The sequence below is a fragment of the Pyrgilauda ruficollis genome, unplaced genomic scaffold, assembly GCF_017590135.1.
Source record: "Pyrgilauda ruficollis isolate IOZ18807 unplaced genomic scaffold, ASM1759013v1 scaffold25, whole genome shotgun sequence".
NCBI lineage: Eukaryota > Metazoa > Chordata > Aves > Passeriformes > Passeridae > Pyrgilauda > Pyrgilauda ruficollis.
In genome coordinates, this window is record NW_024523822.1 from 15,561,432 (window position 1) to 15,583,775 (window position 22,344).

Here is a 22,344-nt window from a genome sequence, read left to right on the forward strand (position 1 = left end):
GAAGATTATTAAAACATTTTCTTTTTAAAATATTTGGCAGAGACTTCTGCATAAGTCAAGAGGACATTTCTGCCCATATCACTTCAGACAGAGAAAAGAGAGTTTAAAGGGAAAAACCAAGCAAAACCCCACTGACTTTCTTCATGGCTACTGAAAAAGGTCTTGAAAGAACTTGTCTTGTGAGCGAGAAGGACACCAAGAAGTACTCGTTGGCCCTAGACAGGTAACACCACTCTTTGTTTCCTTCACTGACATTTCTGTGTCAGAGCAATATGAGATCACCAATCTGCCAACCGGCTGCAGGAGTCAAAGTCTGAAGAGTTTCATCATGCATACATTTTACTACTTTCAAAATGTTTTGTTCAATTTTTTTCTTCCCAAACTTTCTTATTAGATATTTGAAGCATTTACTAGACAGAAGTCTGATGTGTCTGTGTCTGTGATGGATTGAACCAATCTACTCTTGAAGCAAGTGTCTCTTGCTATGTATTTTATAAGCGTAGTAGATTTATTGTAGGATGCAAAACCTCATGGATTATGCTGCAATTTTAGGCTGAATTATAATTGTGCTATTGACACCATGTTTGGCTCAAGGCTCCTTCAGGCTTGAATGTCTAAATTATCCATTTGGTTTGAAAGAAAGGCGATGCTTTACTCTTGTGGATAGTCTGTTGGGCTTACAGTTAATGTACCTCTTGTATGCCAGAGGTCTGGTGAGTAAATGTTTGCTTGAGTAAGGAAAGATCCTCTGAAAACATGATACTGTAGATGGGGTTAAAAAAAGAGTATAAATGTCTATCACAAAATAGTTTTGCAGTTTAACCTTTTTTCATTCTTCCTCTTGACTCAGACTAGCAAGTATTTTTAAAAGAAAATAGCTGCTCAGTTGCAGTTTAGCACCTCTTGACATTTCCATTATCTCATTGGTTTTCATGTTATTTATTGCTTGGCTCTCTTAAAACATGTGGGACAGAAACTTGGCGTAAACACTGTCAGTTCAAATGGAAATCTGTCTCTTCATGTTCTTATACTGGGGTCAGTGCCATCGTATTTTAGTCATTTGAACGTCTGGGTTATTATTTAAATATTATTTCATGGCTCCATAAATATAGATGGCACTGTCCAAAATGACTCCTGTGGTAATATTTATATTTCAAAAAGATCCCATATGATTCTGCAGTTCATTTTAGGTATTGAAGACACTCAGTGTTTTTTTGAAAGTTTTCAATGTTGTGTGCACAGCTTCAGTGCTTGTGGTCCTTTGGCCCCTTGCAACCTCTGGACACAAAGGACAACACTGGGCAATCCCATTATATGGTCTCCTGAGACAGGGACAGTTGTTAGGCTGCCTTGTGAGGAAGCATTTTTTCCCCTGGATCACTGGTAATGGGGAATATCCCTGCTAAGCAGAAGGGTAGGATGCACACTGGCGGCAAGAATCCCTGGCAGCTGATCCTCCTATCTGAGAGCTGACACACCTTCTGGAGTCAATTTTTTTCTGATAATTATTTCTTAATTTAGGATTGCAAATAGTTGGAGTGAATTGCTGCAGCAATTGCAATTGTTGGACTAATGCTGCAGCTACATGCAATAGACCCTGATCTGGAGAGCTGGTCCCAGAGTGCTCTGCAGTGGTGGTCCTGAGGTGGCTGAATGATGGAGGTGGTAGCACAGCTCTCCAAAATGAAGAGGATTTGTCATCCAGCCATGTGGCTTTTGTGCTGCATCTCCATTTTGCTTTTTCTGTCAGATGAAATTTGATTAACTGCACAATTTAATTACTCTACTCCAGAAATAACCAGAAATGGGGGCTGAGAGCCAGAGTCTCCCTCCTGTTGGAAAGAGCTGGTAGCACAGGGGAAGCCCTTGCCCTGCTTCCCACTGCACCCAGCAGCTTGGGGTGCCACCCAGTGACCTGGGGTGCCAGCCTGTGAGCCACAGCCAGCCCGTGAGGGGATGCAGCCCTCTGGGCCTGGGCTCACAGAGCAGCTGCCTTAAGCCAATAATAGCAATAGGCTCATCTTAGCCTTTGGTATAAATTACCACATTTTTCTGTCCCCCATGTGTAATCCTAATGAGCAGCTCTAATGCTTTCAACAGAATTTATTTTGCACACAGATTGCCTATTTCCTGGCCATCACCCAGCCTCTTTCTTTTTAATAAATGCCATCATTACAATACACAGGGAACAAAAGTAGTTTTACCTTGACCATGTGAGTAGGAAGCCTGAAAGGTGACCTCTTTCCCTGCACTCAGAGTTGTGGAGGAGAGTGTTTTGCACATGCCAGACCTCTGTAGTCACTAGACAGTTTGGATGCATTAAGGCTTCCCATGTCAAACTTGAAATGCCTAAAAGAGGGTGGGCTTCAACTGAGCCCTTTGAAAGTCAGATCAGTTGTAGGTTTCTTGTACAATTCACATTGGGAGGGCCCTTGAGAATGTCTCTGGTCCAACCAAGAGATTGAATAATGTTGCTCAGGGCAGTCTCCAGTCTAGTCTTGAAAAAAATCTCTCAGGATAGAAACTCCACAACCTTTCTGGGCAACCTGCTTCAACAGGGAATTAACTTCACAATCTTTTTTCCCCCCTCGTATTCAATTGGAACTTGTTTCAATTTATGACCAATATCCTCATCCTTTCTCCATGTAGAGCAATAAGGCTCCATCTTCTCAATAGACTTCTCAGGAATATTGGCAGGTTGTATCTAGGTGCTCAAAAAAAGTCCAGCCCCCCCCCGAAGTGCTCCAGCCTTTAATCATCCTGGTCACCCTCTGCTGAACCTGCTCTGATCTACTGATCCTTCCTGTGCTAAGGACCCCAAAGCTGGACATGATATTGTAGATATGGTGTCACAAATCTGTCTGTCCCTGGTGCAAGACTTTATATTTGTTCTTGTGAGATTAGATGGCTCCTGCTTAGCACTTCCTCCAGACTCTTTATGGCAGCCTTGCCCTCCAATCTATCAGCTGCACCTCCAGGTTGGCATCATCTGCCAATGTGATCAGGGCACCCTACACCTCCTCCTCCTCCAGGCAACAGAGGAGGGCATTACACAGGATGGGTCTCAGGACAGGACACCACTTCCTACCAGACTTGAGGAAGGTTATGAACCATAATGGTTACAGGGTCTGAAGCTGAGCACTCAGAACCTCCTGCTTCATGCAGTATGTATTGTCCATAAGTCATACAGTATCTGTCTTTAAATTAGGTGTGAACTAGGTCTCTGAGATAGTTTTGTATGGTCTTTTCACAGTCAAGGTGGTATTAAAAGAGAATAAGTTCTTCTAATGACTAATCATTTATTTTCTATTTTTTTTCTATTTGTTATTGCCTATATAGTGATCTAGATAACCCTTTAGCATGGTCTAGGCAATGGCTTGACCAAATTCCTCAAGTTTCCATGAAAGAAGACAGGCAAGATTATTTTTATTTCTTGCTGGCAACAGATTACTGTAATATTGACCACAAATATTCAATATCCCACTTCATAAATCAGTGGATTTGCATCTGATTGTGCCAGCTGTGCTATGAGCTAGATTTTGGGTTGATCCAGCATGGATTTCTTATTATGTTCTTTATGTGTCTTTGTATTGGGATTTTGAATACCATCACGCTAGTGAACTCAAGGCATTAAGTCTCAAAGTTTTGATTTTTATTTTGTCTCTGAGACAAGAGACAAGGTGGGGAAAAACCCAGGGGTGGGCAATGCTGATAGCAGGAAAGTGGTGTGGAAATGTTAGAGTTTGTCTTCATGCAATAATTTTTAACACAGGACATTTACCTGTAGATATTCCTGTCTATAGGCCTTAGACTCCTAATTGCTTCCTGTCTGCCAGGCTCATACCAGCAAGCAAAAAGTTTGAAGCGAACCTGGGAGATGATTTCTTCAGGTGAAGAGTGATTTTCTATAGCAAGCACATAAGACATATTTTGTTCTTTTTCTCCTTTCCTGCATGTGATATGAAAACTCTCACCAGATCAAAGAGTCCTCATCAAATATACGCTTTCCAGCACTCCTTATCCTGTACAGAATCAATGCTCAGGAGGATGATAGGTGTTTCTTGTGATCTCTGGGCTGTTTTAGCTGAGGGCGCTGTGGTTGTCCCCTTTGCACTGGCTTGCCAGCGGGCCCAGTAGCACACAGTAACTCAGCAGACTCAGCAAACTCAAACCCTTTGCCTTTGCCCCCCTGCAGGTGACAATAGGACCCTGCAGAATGGGCTGTGTCTTCCCAATGCTGGCCATATGCCATCTCCATTATGCCCAATTCAGTTTTGCCCACTTCATCTCAGAAAGAAAATTAGAACCAAGGTAGTGAGTTATATGAAACAGAAATTAAAGGCATCAGCTCAGAAAATTGATGGTTCAGAGGTATAACAATGATACATAAAATCATGAATGATGTAAGACAGGTAAACAGGGAATAGTCAGTCATTTCTAACAGTGTTAGAACTAATTAAAATAGCAGGCAGACAGCGCCAGAGTGACAAAAGACACATTATTTTTACACACATCATAATTAAACTGTGGAACTCAATACTTTCATGCCAGCTGGGTTTGTGGAATAAAGATCTGTAAAGAGATGTTGGACAGGAGCTCTGGTTCAGAACTGGGGAGCAGTAACTCTCTGGGAATGTTCCTCTTTGGTACTTTGACCTTATGTATTCCTTCATGTCCATGACAGAATTTGAATACTTGGCTACATGCACCTCTGGTCTGTCTCCAGGCAGCTATTGTTATAGTGTTATGTAGAAGGAAAACTCTTGACAATACATTTATGCTTACAGGGCCAGGCCCTCAAAATGAGGCATATAAGATATCTAAGGCACGAACTCCTATCTACTGGACATCTAAATGTATGCAAACATATAAATATTTGCCTTTATTTTGTGTCCACAGTAAGGAAAAGGAGAAACTGGATAGCCAGGTTATTAACAGGGTCTTAAATACCTTGAAAATATTCAAGATTGGTACATCAATTGAAATCAGAATGGTGCCAGCATAAGGGAGGTGACTATGGCTTTGATAAATTTTTCTCTGAAGGTAGTTTCATTATCCTTTCAGGCACCAGAAAATTACTATTTTCCCTCATGAAGGAGATCATCTCCTGTGGAAAGCGCAGTGATTCCGCATTTTCCTCTTGTGACTGGGGAACTCATAATGGTCTAGGAGGATAGCAATTATTCTCACAAGACTGCAGATCAAGGCACCCAGCAGATCAAATGAAAATAAACAGAAAGGAAGTGGTAATAAAAAGCTATTGCTAATGATTTGTATGAAATCTGAAATATGTATTAATATTTTCTGCTTCCCCCTTCCGGGGACAACTCAGTAGAAGCCTTTCAGTGACATTCCCCTGACTATCTTTTTTACAAAGAAAAGAGAATTTGAAATGGAGAAAAGATTATTTTTTAATCTGTGACTGTGCAATATGCTGGCACAGAGACCTGAAGCTCAAAGGCTACATCTTGCTCTAAAACACTATGAAGGAGTTTCTGGTCTAACAGAGCTGATCTTTGCACCTTAAGCTTTTGATTCACTCTTTTCTAAAACTGCCTCTTAGATTCTTAGATTCTTTTAATTAGTGGCAGGCAGCTTTTGAAAGAGAAAAATAATGGTTACGTACAGGAGCTGGCAGGAGTTTTCCCAACTCATCAGGCCAGATGCTGTTCTGCAAGTTCAAAGGGAGCAGTGAATGACCACCTCTGGCAACCGGGGCACTTTTATTTAGGTACCCTTTAGACAGAAAAATGTGACATTTGTAGGTTTATACTGTCTCTGTTTGCTTTTGCATCTGTCCAGCAAGATCAGTGGACAGAGCTTTCCTGCCCCTCAGTGATGCCCTGAGGCTTTCTTAGTTGACAGAGAGGCTGAAAAACACAAAACAAAAGAGAGTGAGATCACAGAGCGACCTATTTTGTTAACAACAAGGAAAGGACTTGGTGGCTCAGAATATGCAGTGGTAATTTTGGCATTCCTGCCTGAGAGGCTGTTGAGCTGATCGTGACTCATGTCATTAAGATGATTTTAATGTTGAATGCCAGCTGATGAAAATTGAGGTAAGGGGAAATTAATTTTACATGCAAACGACAGAAAAGCATTGGAAGTTAACTCCAGAGAGAGATCATGAGAAAGAAAATCTTGCCTACCCTGATCTCCAGGGGAGAGTGAGAGAACGACAGAATTTTATTCAGCCATCTGGAAGGAATTAATTTGTGGTACCTTCTGTGTCTAATTCATCAGTAAAATATTGTACAAAAATGACCCAGTGCACATAAGGAACCCGATAAATGTAAAACTAAAGGACTGGAGAAGGACTGGCTGGTGGGGACCCCAGCTGCCAGATGGGCAGCCCATTCCTAGTCCAACTCCTATTTACTTGTTGATGTGAGGAAAATAAAGGAAAATGCTGACAAAAGGACTAAGGAAACTCACTGTCTCCAAGCACCAGACATTAAATGTGACCAGTTGCTCTTTCACACAAGCTCCTCACGTACAGGGGGAAGCAGTCACCTCCACTGAGCAAACAGAGACCACATGCTAACCTGGCTGGGAAACAGGCTGACTCAGGGGAACGTGGCACCCTTGGAACATCTCAATATTTACAGAAACAAATCCACACTGATTATCTACACTTGCAGGGCTCGGCTGCCAAGGTGGGTCAGCTCTTCTTTCACCAGTACCTCTGTGATGTTGATGAACACAAATGGCCAAGACATCAGCTCTGCAGGTGCCTTTGCCTCTTGCCCACCAGTGTGGGGCATCTGGCAGGACTTCAAACCTGCTGAGCAGCTGCAGCCCCCTCAGGCCACCCAAAAAAAGCAGCTGGAAAAAGCTTGTGATTTCAGTACATTTTTTTTCTGGACATTGACTACTGCAGGTTGGCAGCCACCAGCTAATTTCTTTTCAGTGAGATTTTAGGCATCTTGACACTTTTATAAACAGTGCAGAAGCACTACAGAAAGTCACCAGGATTCATGTTACTTCCTGGAGCATAAGTTTTCTTCAGCTGAAGAAACAATTCTTCCTAGTCCCAGAGCAAACTCTGAAGTCAAAATGGGGAAAAAGCCACTGTTATTACTGGGGCAACTAAGCCCAGTCCCACATCCTGTCCCCAGGCTAATTTCAGACTTGGAAAAAAGCAGTGGAGTTTGCTGTGTTCCTGGGTAGCCCCTGCACACACAGACCTCAAACAGCTGCAATATGTGATTATAGGGACTGTGTGCATGTGCATCTTGGCAGGATTCACCTTCTGGTGCCACAGTCTCAGTGCACTCATCACGTTAGGAGTAGTTCTGGCAACAAGTGTTGTATTGGGAGAGACAGAATTGTTTTAAGTTCCCCTGGGAGGGGGTTTAGAAGTTGGCTGTTGTTTTTTGGTGGTTTTTTTTTTTTGGGGTTTTTTTTTTTTTTTTTTTTTTTTTGACAATTTGGGCTCTTTTCTGTTGAGAGATAAGGAGAAGGGAACATCCTTGCTCAGCAAACCACCTTGGGGCCTGCCAGGGGGAATCTCTAGGTTGCTCTTCTGAGTGCACCAAACATTGTGGTCACCCAGGAGCTTCCACAGCTGCTGTGCAATGAGCTTGGCCCCAGACCTCTCTACCCCCACCCTGTATTTCCTGTGCAGGAGCCCTGAGAGGCACACTACTGAGGTTTTGTGGCAGAGCAGGTAAGGCTGAAAAATCACTTTGTGATGGAGCAGTGCAAAAAAAAGAGCCACTTCTGCTGGACTTCTCACCTTACCATAAACTCAGTGGCACAAATGGTTCTATGTGTAATATGGGTTATATTGATTTCTTTGATTTTTGAATACCTTTGAGATTTTTTGATGAATGTTTTCTATGCTCAGGCTCTTCTGGAATATTGGTAGATTTTGTACACATGTGGAAATTTGAGATAAAATAGTTTTGTGTGCAAAGAAAGGAGAGAAATATCTTTAGCTGATTATATTTAAGAAGTTTGGGGTGTTTTTTTGACTAGTCTTCCTGACAAAGCTGTTGGAATAAAATCCTGATTTTTTAGTAGAATTTTCTCCATGTTATGCTGAACTTGGTAGCTATTTGCATGAAGTACATTTTCTTTAAAGTCCTGTGGTGTGCATGATACACACAGCCTAAGAAAGCCACCCTGTGCTTCACAAACTGCTAAATGATGTAGGAGAGCCCAAAGAGCTGGGAAACACAGCAAGAACACTCATTTCATGTGCAGCTCCCTCCCACAGAGCCTTGCTTGTGCGAGCAAGCCTTTTCTATGACCTGCTCTGTTGTTCCCAATGCTGCTTTTATCCTTTGAAAGCATTAATTACATCATTTCTGGGGCTGTAGGGCCAGACTCCTGAATAACCAGGGTTTTCCTTTTTTAACCTTCCATTTCTTTCTATCCTAAAGGATGAGTTGGCTTCAGAAGAATTCAAATGAAGAGAGGCAGCAGCAGGAAGCAGAAGTTACAGGAGCTAATCCAGCATATCACTGTCACAGCTACTCACAGGCCTATGAGAACAGACAGAGGGAGCAGCATCAAGCCAGGAGGAAGCTCTGTGTAGCATCAGTAATTTGCACCTTCTTCATGATTGCTGAGATAACAGGGAAGTATGTGTGTTCCAAAAGAGCCCAGTCTGGTGCCTTGCCTTGAGCGCACTCTGACTGCAGGGACCGTGCCAGGGGTGAGCCCACCTGGCACTAAATAACTCTCCTTTGTCCCCAGTCATTAAAAGAATTGAGGGGAGGAGAGGGTTTAAGTGAAATTATCAAAATATTTTCATATATTCATTCAAGGATTGCACCTGGGTAGGAATACAAAGATCAGTTAATGATCTGAACTGGTCTTTAAGGTCTTTAAGGTCTTCCAGGTCTTTAAGCTTGACTGATGCATGTCTTAGCATCACAAAAGGTTGTATAATAAATTGGTTACATTCTTTTTAAAAGATTAAAAGATTTTATGTATTTATCCAGCCCAGTGAGACCTCAGCGCTGATAGAGGCTGCTAGCAGTAGGGTCTGAAAATAAATGCAAGAGTCTTTTCAAAATCCAGGGAAATCTAGGGCCAGATTCACCATCTGTTTTTCTACAGCTAAGTCAATATATTTATATCAGGGCACATTTATCTTTTAAATTGGCCTGCTGGTATGCCTCTGGATCAATGGAAGATTATTCCCCTACCTAATTAGCTTTCACTTCTGGACCCACCCTATAACATCCAATACAAGTATTTGGCTTGCTCATAGAGTATTTGCTTTCATTTTGTCTCACTGCTCTGCTCTCTCCATGGATTCTGTGATATTTATATCCACCTGATAGTTCCTGGCTCTTTAATTTGCCCTTCTCTGCAGTGAGCTGAGGTAAGGGAAGGCATGGGGAATCCCACAGACTTTTGCCATATGTGTTCCAGCCCATGTAACAAAAATCAGCCAGGAAGGCCTCTGAAACTCATATTTTCCCAGCTCAGACATCTCTGGAGCCCCATGAAAACGAAACAGAAAGGCTTTGTCTTCCCTGCACGTGAGAAGTGGAGGCACTGAAAGAGTTGCTGCATTTATGCCTTCTCCTCTGGCTGCCAAACCCAGCAGGGACTTCTCCAACTCTTCCCTCCTACGTGCTCCCTCCACATGAAGCCCTGTTGTTTGTGGGTCATGTGCATTTCCCCCATGAAAACCAGTGCATGCTGCTAATCCCCATGCAGTAATTTCCAGTGCCAGAAGTAAAGCTTTATTAACAAAACCATATAATCAGTAGGCTTAAGTTTGGTGAATGTGGCTGTACTAGAGGGTAATTGGAAGGACAGCTGATATGTTAACTAAATGTTTCGTTTTGCTTAATGAATCATGCAGCTTTTTTGCAGTGACAGCTTAAGTAACAGGCTTGAAGACCGTTTTGCTTCAGACCATTAAACTTTGACAAACCAGTTATTAACTGCAGTTACAGACAGCTCTCTGTGGAGATTTTTGTAATTATGAACCATACATTTAATATTTTTAATCATTAGGCAAGACTGCTGTGCCTGATGATTGACCATTGAGTGACTGACAATTTCTACTGCTTGTGGTCTTTAAATCTATAAACATCCATTATAGGGAATGCTAAGTCTTAAAGGCCACTTGTTGGGAGTATTGATAAAAAGCTGTAAAAGCCTATAACTATGACACTTATTTTACTCCTGAAGATAAAGAGTATCTTCCCCTCCCCTCCTTGCCCTCAGAGGGTAAGCAGCATCTGTGGGCGTTATTCTGCTAAACAGAAGAAACAAAGCTGCATCACTCTCAGAGAGGTTGAAAACTTGCGTTTCTTTGAATGCCTAGACCTTTCCATGATATTTTTCTCAAACCATTTGTGCTGGTCATAACTGCTTTCCCAAACGGGGCACTGCTGGTTGAGCCTGATACACCAGCAACTCTCTTTGAAAGACAATCACCTTCTGTTCTTCTAAGGCAGATCCATCACAATCTCCATAGATCAGAGATATCAGTCAGACCAATACTGGCCAGTGAGGAGCCCAAATATGAAAGTGCTTTCCAATGATTTTTGGTGGTTAAGGACCAAATGGATTTCAGAGCACTTCCACTTGGGCAGTAGAAAGAAAGACAAACACTGCATGTGGTCTCATGTCAGAGCAGGACAGGAAAATGATTATCAGTGAGACAAGTTGCTAAATTAAACAGACTGAGATCTCTGAAACTCACCCAAGGCTTTAGTTATACCAGCAATACATAAAATAATAATTTGCAAACATTTTTCAAAGGCAGTAGGCTAGCAGCAAGCTTTTGAAATGCTGTTCCACAGAACACGGAAATAGAGTATATAAAATGCAATAGGGTTTTGCCCACAGCTTGAGATCTACATATTTGCTGATAGATACCTGATACCTGGGTTATTAAATCTGGGCACTGCCAGACAAGCCTTCTTCCCCCTGCTAAGAGAACTGCCTCCCTCTTGAGATACAGTTACCCTGAAAACAGTGAAAGTCTAAGAGATGTGCCATGACCAAAAAGTATCTGTGCATTTACACTTGAGCATGTGCTGGGAAATACTTATTCCGATGAATTTTTCGTTTTACCACAAGGAATGAGATGCCCCCAAATTCTGCAGCCATGCTTTCTCCCTTTTGGGAAGTAACTTTGAGCAAAATTCTGCACTGAAAAAACTTATGGTGTTAGGTATTCTAATCTAAAATATGCATACAGAAGGAAATTAAACAGCCAGTCCATCCTGCTGGCGTGAAAATTCTCCACCTATAAGGAAACGAGATATATCTACATGTCCTTTTGGCAGTGGTATGCTGCCAAAGATTTGAATGAGGCATTTTATTATGTTTTTCAGGATTCATTAATTCTCATACAGCTTGTGGTCAGAAGAAATGGGTGAGCTGAAATTAATTAAATGACTGAAGAATGGAAATGCATTGCCAAATGCAGAAACTAGGTTTTTTGGCTCTGTTTTTTCACATGTCTACTTTTACATTTGCACTTTGATGAAAAGATTCCCCTGCTGTAATGTGTTGGAAGGACAGTGTCCTGCCTGGGATCCTTGTCTTCTGCAGCCACCAGGAGCTGGGGAAGTTTAATGCAAACATTTAGTTTATCTGGATTTGTCTTTAGCCCTGAAATATGGTTACAAGAATTTGCATAAATGCTGAGTAAAAGAAATGTGAATTAAAATAACCCAAAATGTTTTTAATTTGGTGGGGTCTTTTCCTTCAGAATCCACATAAATCCAAACCCCCACAGAGTAAAATGATATTCAGCCACATTTATTGAGGTCTAGCAGGAAAGTTAAGTCATGCATTTCAGATTCAAAATGATAGATTGGTCCTGAGAACAGAACATTTTTGTCTATGCCCTCACTAAAATGGTTGATTGCTTATCACAGTTCTTCTACCGAGATCTTTCAATGTATTCCTGTTTTAGTGTTGCCTGTGACAAATAAACAATCAGGCAGCAGGAAGTACATGCATATTTTCCTGTAATGAATAGGAAATAAATCCCATAAGCTAGGTCTCTGAACTGTTGTACATACATAAAAATGTCGGTGTTCTGTGAAAAGATAGTGGGAGGATACTGGAAATGTGATTCCTAATATGGAATTTCACAAAAATATGGCTTTTTACAAAAAGAAAATCTGATATTGACATGGTCGAACGGTACAATAGTAATGTAACTACAGGACTAATGTATCACAACTCTTACTGTTCTTAGGTCTCTAAGATATTTGGCTTATGTATTTCTATAAATTCATCCCTTTCACTGCATGAATGAGGTACAAAATGAAATTATCTTTGAAGAGGCTTGGGTCTTGTGTATGATGACTGAAAACTGAGTGTTCCCTTTGATTCTCAGCAAGACAGGTCTTGAGCTGGATGTGGCTGGCTCCAAGCCCTGAGCAGAGCCGTGACCCGGTCGGTGTCTCACACAGGTGGGCAGGTCGCCGGGAGCCTGGCCGTGGTCAGCGACGCCGCGCACCTCCTGGTGGACCTGACAAGCTTCCTGATCAGCCTCTTCTCCCTGTGCCTCACCTCCAAACCTCCTACCAAACAGTTCACTTTTGGGTGGCACCGAGCAGGTAGCAAACATGGCATATTATGAACATCATGTGGAATGGGAAAAGGGAGTTATCATAGCCAGGGACTGGAGAACAAGCTGGTGTCCAACACAGGTCTGCAGGCATTTAGAGACAGTGCACTAATGCTCCCACAGCTCTCAATATGAAAGGCAGTAAAACAGTGAATTGTAAAGAGGTAAAGAGTCACCCCTTACCTAAAAGCATGTTCTTTCCGTTCATTACTTACCAGTGTTTTGGGCTGGTGCTAAATAACAGCAACTTCTCTCAGTGACTTGAGTGTGTGGAGGACTGAGCTCCCAACTTGTTATCAAACAAGTTTCTATAAAAGCAACAATAACCATAAAAATTAGGGTTTGCTCCATTTCTAAAGCAAATGATTAAATTATTTTTAAAAGTTCACAATGTTACATTTGTGGAAAAGTGAGATCCTTTAACATTTACCCTCTTGTAGAATCTCTCCTTTCATATCGCTTTATCACTGTTGGTTTTTATCAGATGCAAACAGGTTTTTTAAGTACTCTGTCCTCCACCTAAACCAACCATTTTACAGATGATACCTAATACCAAAATCCTGACAAGCAAACACAAGTGTTTTTGCAAAAGACAAGACACTAGCAAAATACTAACCATGAGAATAATTTTCTGGGAATATGGGTCTGTTCAAGATTTAGACACCTGAATGTCAATGCCTACATGCACATGAGCACCTTTAAGCACAGGGTCCAAGTCTCTGATATATTCAACAAGAATCTTAACTCCATTCAGCCTCCTAAACATGGAAGTCCAGTGTGTCAGGGAAGTCTAGGATGTCAGAGGCTTATGCATGGGAATGGCAGCTGTTGCACAAGACTCGTAGGAAACTGCACAAGGTGCCAAGAACAAAATCAGGGCCTGTCAAACGTGACCAGACACTCATAGCTAAGAAACCAGTAAGTGTTCCCAGTCAGCCAGTGAAGAAGGGAGCTGTGTCAATCACCACTGATTTGATGTCCACTGTCCACAGAGGGAGCTTAGACACTTAGGTAGTGACTACAGGTACGTAATTTAGTTGTCTCTGTCTGAAAATAAGTCTCGTGTTGGATGTCTCAGGGCTCAGTTTTGTTGCTTATATGTGAATGATTTGTGGCATTTGAAATCTAGTTGTTGCTCTGGAAGTCTATGGGTCAATTATACACCTTGTGTCAAGCTGTGCATGGAGGTGTCAGTGTACCTAAATGACTGCAGACATCTGTGCACCAGAACCAAGGACTCAGATGAGAAATGCTTCAGGGATGTTCAGCAGTAAAGTCCAGAAACAGCTTCTGACTCAGGTGTCTGTAGGCCAGGGTTGGTTGTAGCTGCAGAGAGTTGCAGGGAAGGCTTGTGCCATGCTCACCCTGCCCTTCTGTAGCTCTCTAAGTGTATTCTACCAGCTCTGCTGGAAACAGGCTGCTGGGTGATGGGAGGTTCAGTATGGCCCAAGCAGGGCTGGCATTATGTAGACAACACACAGCTGAATTTTACAGCCTTAGCAAACTGCTGCTTAACATGAGTTGATCTACCATTACCTTTCATGTTTATTATCTCTTATCCTGGGGAGAAAAAAGTGAAAGAGAGACCTCTCTTGATGATGTAGGCAGGTTCAGCCACTTCAAGTAACTTCAACCTCAGGCTGAACAAAATTATTTTTATTTTGTCATTGTAATGCAGAACTTGAACACCAATCCTTTATTGCCCTTTTTCTCCTGGTAGCAAAAAAAAACCTTGCATCAAATGTTAGAAGCTATTTAATTGCATTCCATGATTGTTGTCCTGTTTCTTGCTTATTTTCCCAGCTATATTCTCAGTTTAATATGCAGGTGGGCACCTTAATAGAGTAGCTGAGGGCAGTCAGGTGGCAAAGTCACTCTTCACTGACTACCACGATCTTGAAGGAGCAGCCCTCCATGACACTGGAAGATGTTTCTTCACTACTTCTCTCAGACTGATAGATATTGTCACGAAAAGACTCTTTATGGCAGTGCTCAGGTTTAGCCATCTGAATGCCTCCTGCCCTCCATGCCAAAGCAGTGCAGCTACTTTCACAAACACAGAAACACAATATTGAATAAGATTGATAGTGTGAGCCAAACTATATTCAGATACAAAGCCTCTCTTGCGCCTTAATCTTCCTCAGCTGTACTGATTCCCACACAATCCCACATTATTGTTTGCTGTGCTGTTAGTGCTAGTAGTTCTGAAAAAAAGAAACTGAGAACATCTCAAATGAAATATTTAGTGCTGCTGAACTGATCTGCAAGCTTAACTAAACTTTTGCCAAGATGCTCCATTGAAAATTAATATGTAAAGATGACCACTAACATGTTCTGTTATTGAAGATATGCACAAATCCACACAGGTGGATACATGTGCTCACAAGAGCTCTTGGCTGCTTTCATGCCAAACAGCACAGCCATCAATACCTTCAGCTGGGCCAAGTTTGCAGGAGTTCAACCTGCAACTTGCAGAAAAGAAATGGTATGATTTATATTTGCTTTTATCTACTTTTAAGCAAAACTAAATTCCCCTGTCAGTGCACTTTGATTTATTATTTTCCAGTTTTAGGCAAAACAGTGCTTTGATAAGCTTTTGCAGCCTGCAAAAGAGGGGATCCCCATAAAATTATATAAAAAAATCATAGGCTGTTTTAATGGATTGTCAGTGGAGGTCTGTGCAAATGCTTTCTGGCTATCTACTGCCTTTCACTTTACTGTGAGCTTGCATTATCTTTGGTATTGTCTCAGTTGTGCTCATTTACCCATTCAAGTCACATGGCAATTACTACTCCCATGTCCTATTAAAAGCATGCTGCACGTTCATATGCACTTCCCTGGACCTCTCCTCTAACAGTGCAATAAAATCTGGCCTTGGGGACTGGATTTATTTGAGCCCAACTCAAAACCAATAGAGACAAAATTAAATTTTGCTACCCTGGGGAAAAAATAACTTCTTTTGTTCTCATCACAGCTGGTGGCACAAAAATGACTTTGTGGCATTGGCAGAATGAGTTCCAGGATGAGTTGTGCTGACAGGACCTCGTTGGGAGCTGCTACTCTCTTTCTGAAATGTGAAGTGGTGAGAGGTGCGCAGAAAGAGGGAAGGCTGTGCATCTCTCCTTCCTTCAAACCTCTGCTCTTGTGATGAAGATAATCTTGTTGGGAGAGGAGGGCTGGCTTTTATGGGTGTCACACCACAGTCAGGGCCAGGCAAACTCCTTTTGCTCCTCCCAGAACTCCCCAAATGATCTTTTACAGACCTCCAATCTCTTAGAATGTTGCATGAGCTCAGCACTGGAAGGGGACAAAAGCAGGAGCAGGTAGAACAGGGTTAGGCCACTACATGCACAAGGCTACCCTGGATTTAGTATGATCAGAAACGAGCTTGGCCCATTCTTTGTGAGCTTTAAGACTGCCAGCATACAGGAAGCATCTCTCCTGGCTATAAAGCTCATACACCTCGAGCCATTATCATCAAACTCTTAAAATTTTTTGCATTCCTATTCTGACTGTTAAAATCAGGGGGTTTTTTTATTCCTAGAAATTCTGGGAGCTTTGATGTCTATGATAATAGTTTGGATGGTGACTGGTGTGTTGACATATTTGGCATGTATGAGGCTGCTACACCCAGATTATGATATTGATGCTACAGTGATGCTCATCACCTCTGCTTGTGCTGTGCTCACCAACATCCTGTAAGTTATTTTGTTCTCCTCTCATATGACACTTGAACCTTCAACCTGCTGCTGTAATTCAACTAAAAAAAAAAAACAACTATATAGAGATAATGGCCTCAAAAATATTAAGTGTTTATGAGTTCCATGAGGATATGGAAAGGGGTCAAAAAGAGAGGTCCTGCATCTCACTGGAAGTTGCAATTGCTCTCCTCCTTTCTGTTAGCAGACACACTGGGAAGGAAAATTATGAATCTACAAACCCCAGGAAAAGATTATTCTCCATCTCACTTTTTATTAGATGTCAGAATATGCAAGAACTCTATAGAAAATGAGGCCTCATTAATTACCCCATTCACAGACTTTCTTGATTATGCAAATCACTGAAAACCTAGGAATTGTCTGCTCAGCCACCTCTGCATTTCTACTTAATGTGTCAGATTTTACTGTTCAGCATTCAGAAGTGACAGGGGTGGTGATGTGTGTGGCCTCACTGCTTTCAGAGGTGCAGTATAGCCTCGGATATTTGCAGCTTTACATCTCTTGCAGACTAAGCCTGATTCTGCACCAGAGTGGCCACGGGCACAGCCATGGGGCACCAGCCAGGGAGCACACATCAGCCCCTCTGGAAAAGCCAGCTCTGAGCAATGCCAGCCTGCAGGCAGCCTTCGTGCACACCATTGGAGATCTATTCCAGAGCATTAGTGTGCTAATTAGCGCGCTTATCATCTTCTTTAAGGTTGGTTTTATTAGCTCACATGCCTGCCTTGCAATCAAGGCTAAGTGCTATTTTCACAGCATTGTGACACTGGGTACTATGTAAATATTTCCTCTGTCTTAATCATACACACTGTAATTGTATTAAGGAGAATTATTCTTGGGAACTGAAATAACTGTTGAGAGTGTAACCCTTGCTTCTTGCTGTTTCAACTGGATGCTTTGGTGCCTCCCTTTCTTCATCTGTAGCACCTTCATTCCCTGTGCTGAGGCTCCCTAACTGGCAAAGGGGGCCAGCATTTGTTCTGTACTAGATGAATAGAATTTATTATTCTTTCATGCTAATTAAAAATTACAATAACCAACAATAATGAAATTAACAAAGTGGTGTGTTCATATTTTTCTAGCCACAGTACAAAATAGCCGACCCAATCTGCACATTTGTGTTTTCCGTCTTTGTTTTGGCAACTACCGTCACGATTTTAAGGGATATTTTAACTATGTTAATGGAAGGTAGGACCTGATTCCAGAATCAATACATTTGCATTTTGACTTCTTTTCTGTTGCTTTCTCCATAATGCTTATATATGCTGGAAAAAAGTATAATAGCACATTTCTGTATCAATTTCTGATACTCTCATAATTCTGATCATGCTTTAAACCTACTTCTAATTTTAATCAAAATTGTTTTCTACCAATACATTAGATTTACACCAATGCCAGTTTTTGAAAAAACCTTTATACTGCTATTTTGCTAATGAGCTCTGAATTGCTTTTGTTTGCCATACGTGTAGCATTTCTTCCTATCACCCCTTTGGCATATGAGATGCCTACTCACCTTGTTCATTGTTTATTTCCTTTACCTGTGTGAAATGTAAGTCTTTGCCAAGAAAAAGTGGTTTTACTGTGCTTTGAACTGTGTCTGTGAAACAGGCTGAGTGCAAGAGACAGAAGTTTAAAAGATTTTTAGTTATGTGAGTCCAGAAAAGCAAGCTGTTGGAGCTTTCCAGTTGCATTCCAGTGCATGGGAATAGACAATTCTCAGCACAGCAGCAGCAAGAAGAGCCAGGCTTAACAATATTTAATCCTGTCAGCTATGGGCCTGAATATTAGATTTGCAAGGCCAAATGACTTGAGCAGTCGCAGATGCATCTTTTTGCCTTACTCACATTGAATAATATAATGCAACCTCTTTCTCAGCTGTGAAGACATGAGGATTAAAGGGAAAAGTAGCTCTAAAAGTGCAGGTTTTGAATGGGTACTGCCTGCATGGCTGTTTCTTCTCTCTTTCACTTGCACCTACTGCTCTTTGAAGAACTAAAATATCTGTTAAAAAATAAAAATTAAATATCTGTTATAAAATGTTGTTACAGTAGTTTCATTTGAGCACTGGTTTGCTTTCAGTGATTCTGAGATAGAGATACTTCCATGTAGAAGTGTACCTAGGCAAGAGCATGGCAACTGACTGTATTTTGGCTGCCAAAATAGCAGATCTCTTTGTTACTGGAAAAAAAAACCCAAAAAAACCACCCAAAAAAACAAACAAAAAAAACCAAACAAAAAAAAAACAAAAAAACAAAAAAAAAAAAACCAAAAAAAAACCAAAAAAAAACCCCCACGAAACAGCTACCAGGAAGGGGGAGCACCTCCTGACACTCAGGAGTCTCTTTCTTAAAGCACTGACTCCCAGCTTCTGTAAGCAGTGCTGACGTGCCAAAGTCCCTCTGCCCCAAGCCCACTGTCCTCCTGGGGAGCTCTGGGGAGTGTCCTATCTCCTAAGCAGATATTCTGCCCAGAATTTTCCGAAAATAAATTGGATGCTGGAGCTGCTGTTTCAGTTTACTGATCCAAAGGGAGCATGATGAGTTCATGCTGCTCACGTAGGCGTAGAGATGCACTCACAAAAGATGTTGGTGCAAAACTGCGACATGATCTGGCTAAACAGCTCACTACCCTATGTAAACTGGACATTCAGAATATCCCTTTAAGCATGCATGAATCTCAACCTTCCATGGAGCAGTTTAAACCAAGGCATAAGATTACATAGCACAGATGGGCTTTCCAAAACATTGAATACTTTTTTTATAGAAATGATACATCTAAGTGAATAAAGGTTCATGATTCATTTTCCTCTATTGATCACAATTCTTATCCCTTAAAAATATTGGTTTTCCATCTATTTCTCCTTTTCAGGAACATCAAAAGGATTTGCTTATGATGCTGTAAAAGCAAGAATTTTAACAGTTGAAAAAGTGAACTCTGTTCACGACCTTCATCTTTGGTCTCTGACAATGAATCAAACTGCTCTCTCTGCTCACATTGCCACAGGTCAGTAAATTTCTGTAAGCAGGGAGTAACTATTCAGCTGCTGTCTAGTAAAGGTCAGTCTTTCTTGATTCAGATTAAGCTGACTTTATATCTGTTGCTTGTTAAAAAAATTGTCATAATTTTGTTGGAAAAATAAAATCAACAATAATAACAAATAAAGCTCTCAGATCCTCCTCCCAGAAACCTTGTCTAAACAACAGGGACCTCTACTTAGCCCAAAACTTGAAAACTGCAGAGGCTGTAGGGCAACACAGTAAATGACAAGATATTAAAAATAAATTAAAATAGTTAGACTCAAACTGGATTTTTATCACAGTTTTGTCAAACTTGAAAACTGTTGATCTCTACAAGAAAATCTTACAGGGCAAATATGCATTCCTGATGTATCTCCAGTAGTAAAGCAGTCTTTAAAAATAGATGGAGTTTGAAGGTAACTCCAGTTCATATTTTAAAGTATTATTTTAAATGGTAGTTCTTATCCCAATTGACAAACTGTCCACTACTCAGGTCAATTTTCTTATCTGTCTGTCAGATTTTTATGTATTAAGAAAAAAAAAAGCCAGCTGTGTTTGGCCAAGGACGGGGCTAGAGGTGAAGTCCTCCATGGAGTCCCCCCTGTCCAAAAACAGAGGGTCTATCAGCCACCCAAACCACTTGGCACTGCTGCTACTCCCTGACTGGATGAACTAATCTTTATTAAGTATTTCTGCTTTCCTCCAGTCTTCTGCCAAACTGAATTTCTATGGTGATTACTTAACTTAGCTTAACTCTTGCCAAAATTGCATATTCCAACCATATTTGAATGAACAAAGGTTTGCTGACATGGAGGTTCCTGAAAGGAGGATAAAAAGGACAAGAAACACTTTTCAAACAAACTTCTTGTTAAAGGTTTCTATCCTAGAAGAATACAATATCTATATTAGATATCAATGTCTATATTAGAAGTATGCAATACTTTAAAATATTATCAAAATATGTGTTTTGATTGCTTTCTGCTTGCTATCTGTAGCAGACTCAACAGACAGCCAGAAGATTTTGAGAGATGTTACCCAAGCCCTGTCTGAGCACTACAGCTTCCACTCCATCACCATTCAGATTGAATCAGGGGAGGATCAGAAACCAGGCTGTGTCTTCTGCCAAGAGCCCAGGGATTAAAGGGAGCAGTGTGCTACTCCAAATAACTATCACCCCTCTTACAGGTCAGTGGAGACTATATGTGCTGGTTGAATGTAATTGATTAACAACAAATGGTAATTAGCTGACATAACAAGCCCTGCCATTGCAAGCGAAGCATGGGCCTTTCTTTGTTGATATCATCTACCATGAGAGAGCAAGTATTAAATCCAGCCATTTGCTAGATTGCCTGTCCATCAGCTGTTTCTTTAAATTACAAGAGAAATATCTAAATTATTCTTGACTAGACCATCAGTTTGGCAGTAAAGCAACATTTAGAGTGACTGTAATTACAGGTAACAAAAACCTAATCAACCTTCAAATTACCAACAGACAAATTATCACAGGTGTAATGAAATGTGAGTTTGGTGTTAGCAAACTCAGCACTCACTCAGGATGAAAGAGAAAATTTAAATTACCACAAGAGTTGAAGAAAGTGATGATGTTTTCCCTGCCTTTTGGCAGACACTCCTCTTCCTGTCTGCTGAGGGAAGTATCAGTCAGGTACCATGGATTGCAAGAGAATGGATCTCAAGAGAATGACTCACAAAAGAGTTCATTCCATTCGTATTTGGCAAACAGCTCTTTGTTTTTTTAGCTTCCCCTCTTTATGTTTTCAGCCAGCCTTCAGGCAAACCCTTTTCTGCCAGGCATGAGCAGCATTCTGAACTATTAACCCATAACTTGCACCATGATAAGTTATGAGAGAAGATTTGAGGTGGATTTCTGTGTGTCCATGTCACAAGGTACCACTGAGTCATGACAATAAAACAGACCAGGTGCCCTTAGAAAATGAAAAAATAATCAGGGCAAGGAAAATCTGGGACCCATTGTGAGCACCTCTCTGGTCTCACAGCTCAGAGTGACCTGTGGGGTGTTACCCAGTGACACTACTTCCCCTGAAGTTATACCAGATAATTAAAAAAAACCTTTGGCATATCACACAGCCATTCATTGTAAGGGGAAGTGACATGCCTCTCCTTCAGGCAACTAATTCCCACATTTCCTAACAAGATGTAAGTCATGGCTTCCCCAGCTGAGTGTTTCCACCAAAAACACTCCAAACCACTGCTTGCTCACTCCCACATTCCCCCTCTGCTTCCCCTGCCGGGGACTGGAAGAGAATTGGAGGCACAAAAGGTAAAAGTTATAGGCTGGGATAAGAACCATTTACTGGGAACAGCAATGAAGTAAGAAAATGAACAGTAATAGCAGCAATAGCAATGACAGAGGATACCAGAGGCAAATGTTTCACCTGCCAGTGCTCACCCCTGGCAATACCCAGCCCTGCTGCCACACTACACGACTCCTTTCCCCATCCCTGGGAAATGATAGCAGGTGGTATAGAATAACCTCCAGGTCCTGGCCATGCCCCCTCCTGGCTGCTGCAAAAATTAACCCTGCCTTGGCCAGAAGCAGGAGAATGTGTTAAATCATCCTCTTTTACGTGTCTGGCAATGCTTACAGCAGAACTGAGAACAAAGAGTCAGGTCTTTCTGCAATCCCTCTATTTTTGTCCAACCAGCTGAATTAAACTCTCACCTCTTGGCAAAAGCAAGGGTTGCACTTCAAAATGCATGCTCCAGTGCTCCAAAAAACAGCTTCAATTCTGCCCCTGGCCCTAACAGTGCTTACCATGCAGAACTAGACATAACGTTTTCCCACTCCACAGTTCTCTCTCCAACAGCTGTAGGGCTCACTTTACTAACAGGTTTGTTAGAACAAAATAAATTCTGTGATACCAAGTGGTACTGACTCTCCAGACTGATAGATGGAAGGACCATTGTGTTATTAAGGTATAAATGGCCCTTGCTTTTTAGGAAATTCAGTTTTATTAGCAATAGGTTCACATTAGTTTTCTCCTTTATCATTCTAAGGAGATTAGAA

At 41.4% G+C, this 22,344-nt stretch overlaps 1 protein-coding gene across 1 annotated transcript; it reads left to right on the forward strand.

Moving 5' to 3' along the window:
- Positions 1-143: 143 nt before the first annotated feature.
- On the forward strand, positions 144-20,439 carry SLC30A8 (solute carrier family 30 member 8). Its single transcript, XM_041470832.1, has 8 exons — positions 144-223; positions 8,388-8,596; positions 12,405-12,551; positions 16,107-16,260; positions 16,789-16,978; positions 17,364-17,469; positions 19,150-19,284; positions 20,294-20,439. The coding sequence occupies exons 1-8, from the start codon at positions 144-146 to the stop codon at positions 20,437-20,439; spliced, it is 1,167 nt and encodes a 388-aa protein (XP_041326766.1).
- Positions 20,440-22,344: the final 1,905 nt, after the last annotated feature.

Coding starts and splice junctions, on each gene's coding strand:
- SLC30A8 (XM_041470832.1), top strand. CDS start 144: ATGGCTACTGAAAAAGGTCTTGAAAGAACTTGTCTTGTGAGCGAGAAG. Junction 12,552..16,106: donor TTTTGGGTGGCACCGAGCAG/GTAGCAAACATG, acceptor TTTTATTCCTAG/AAATTCTGGGAGCTTTGATG. Junction 19,285..20,293: donor CTCTGCTCACATTGCCACAG/GTCAGTAAATTT, acceptor TGCTATCTGTAG/CAGACTCAACAGACAGCCAG.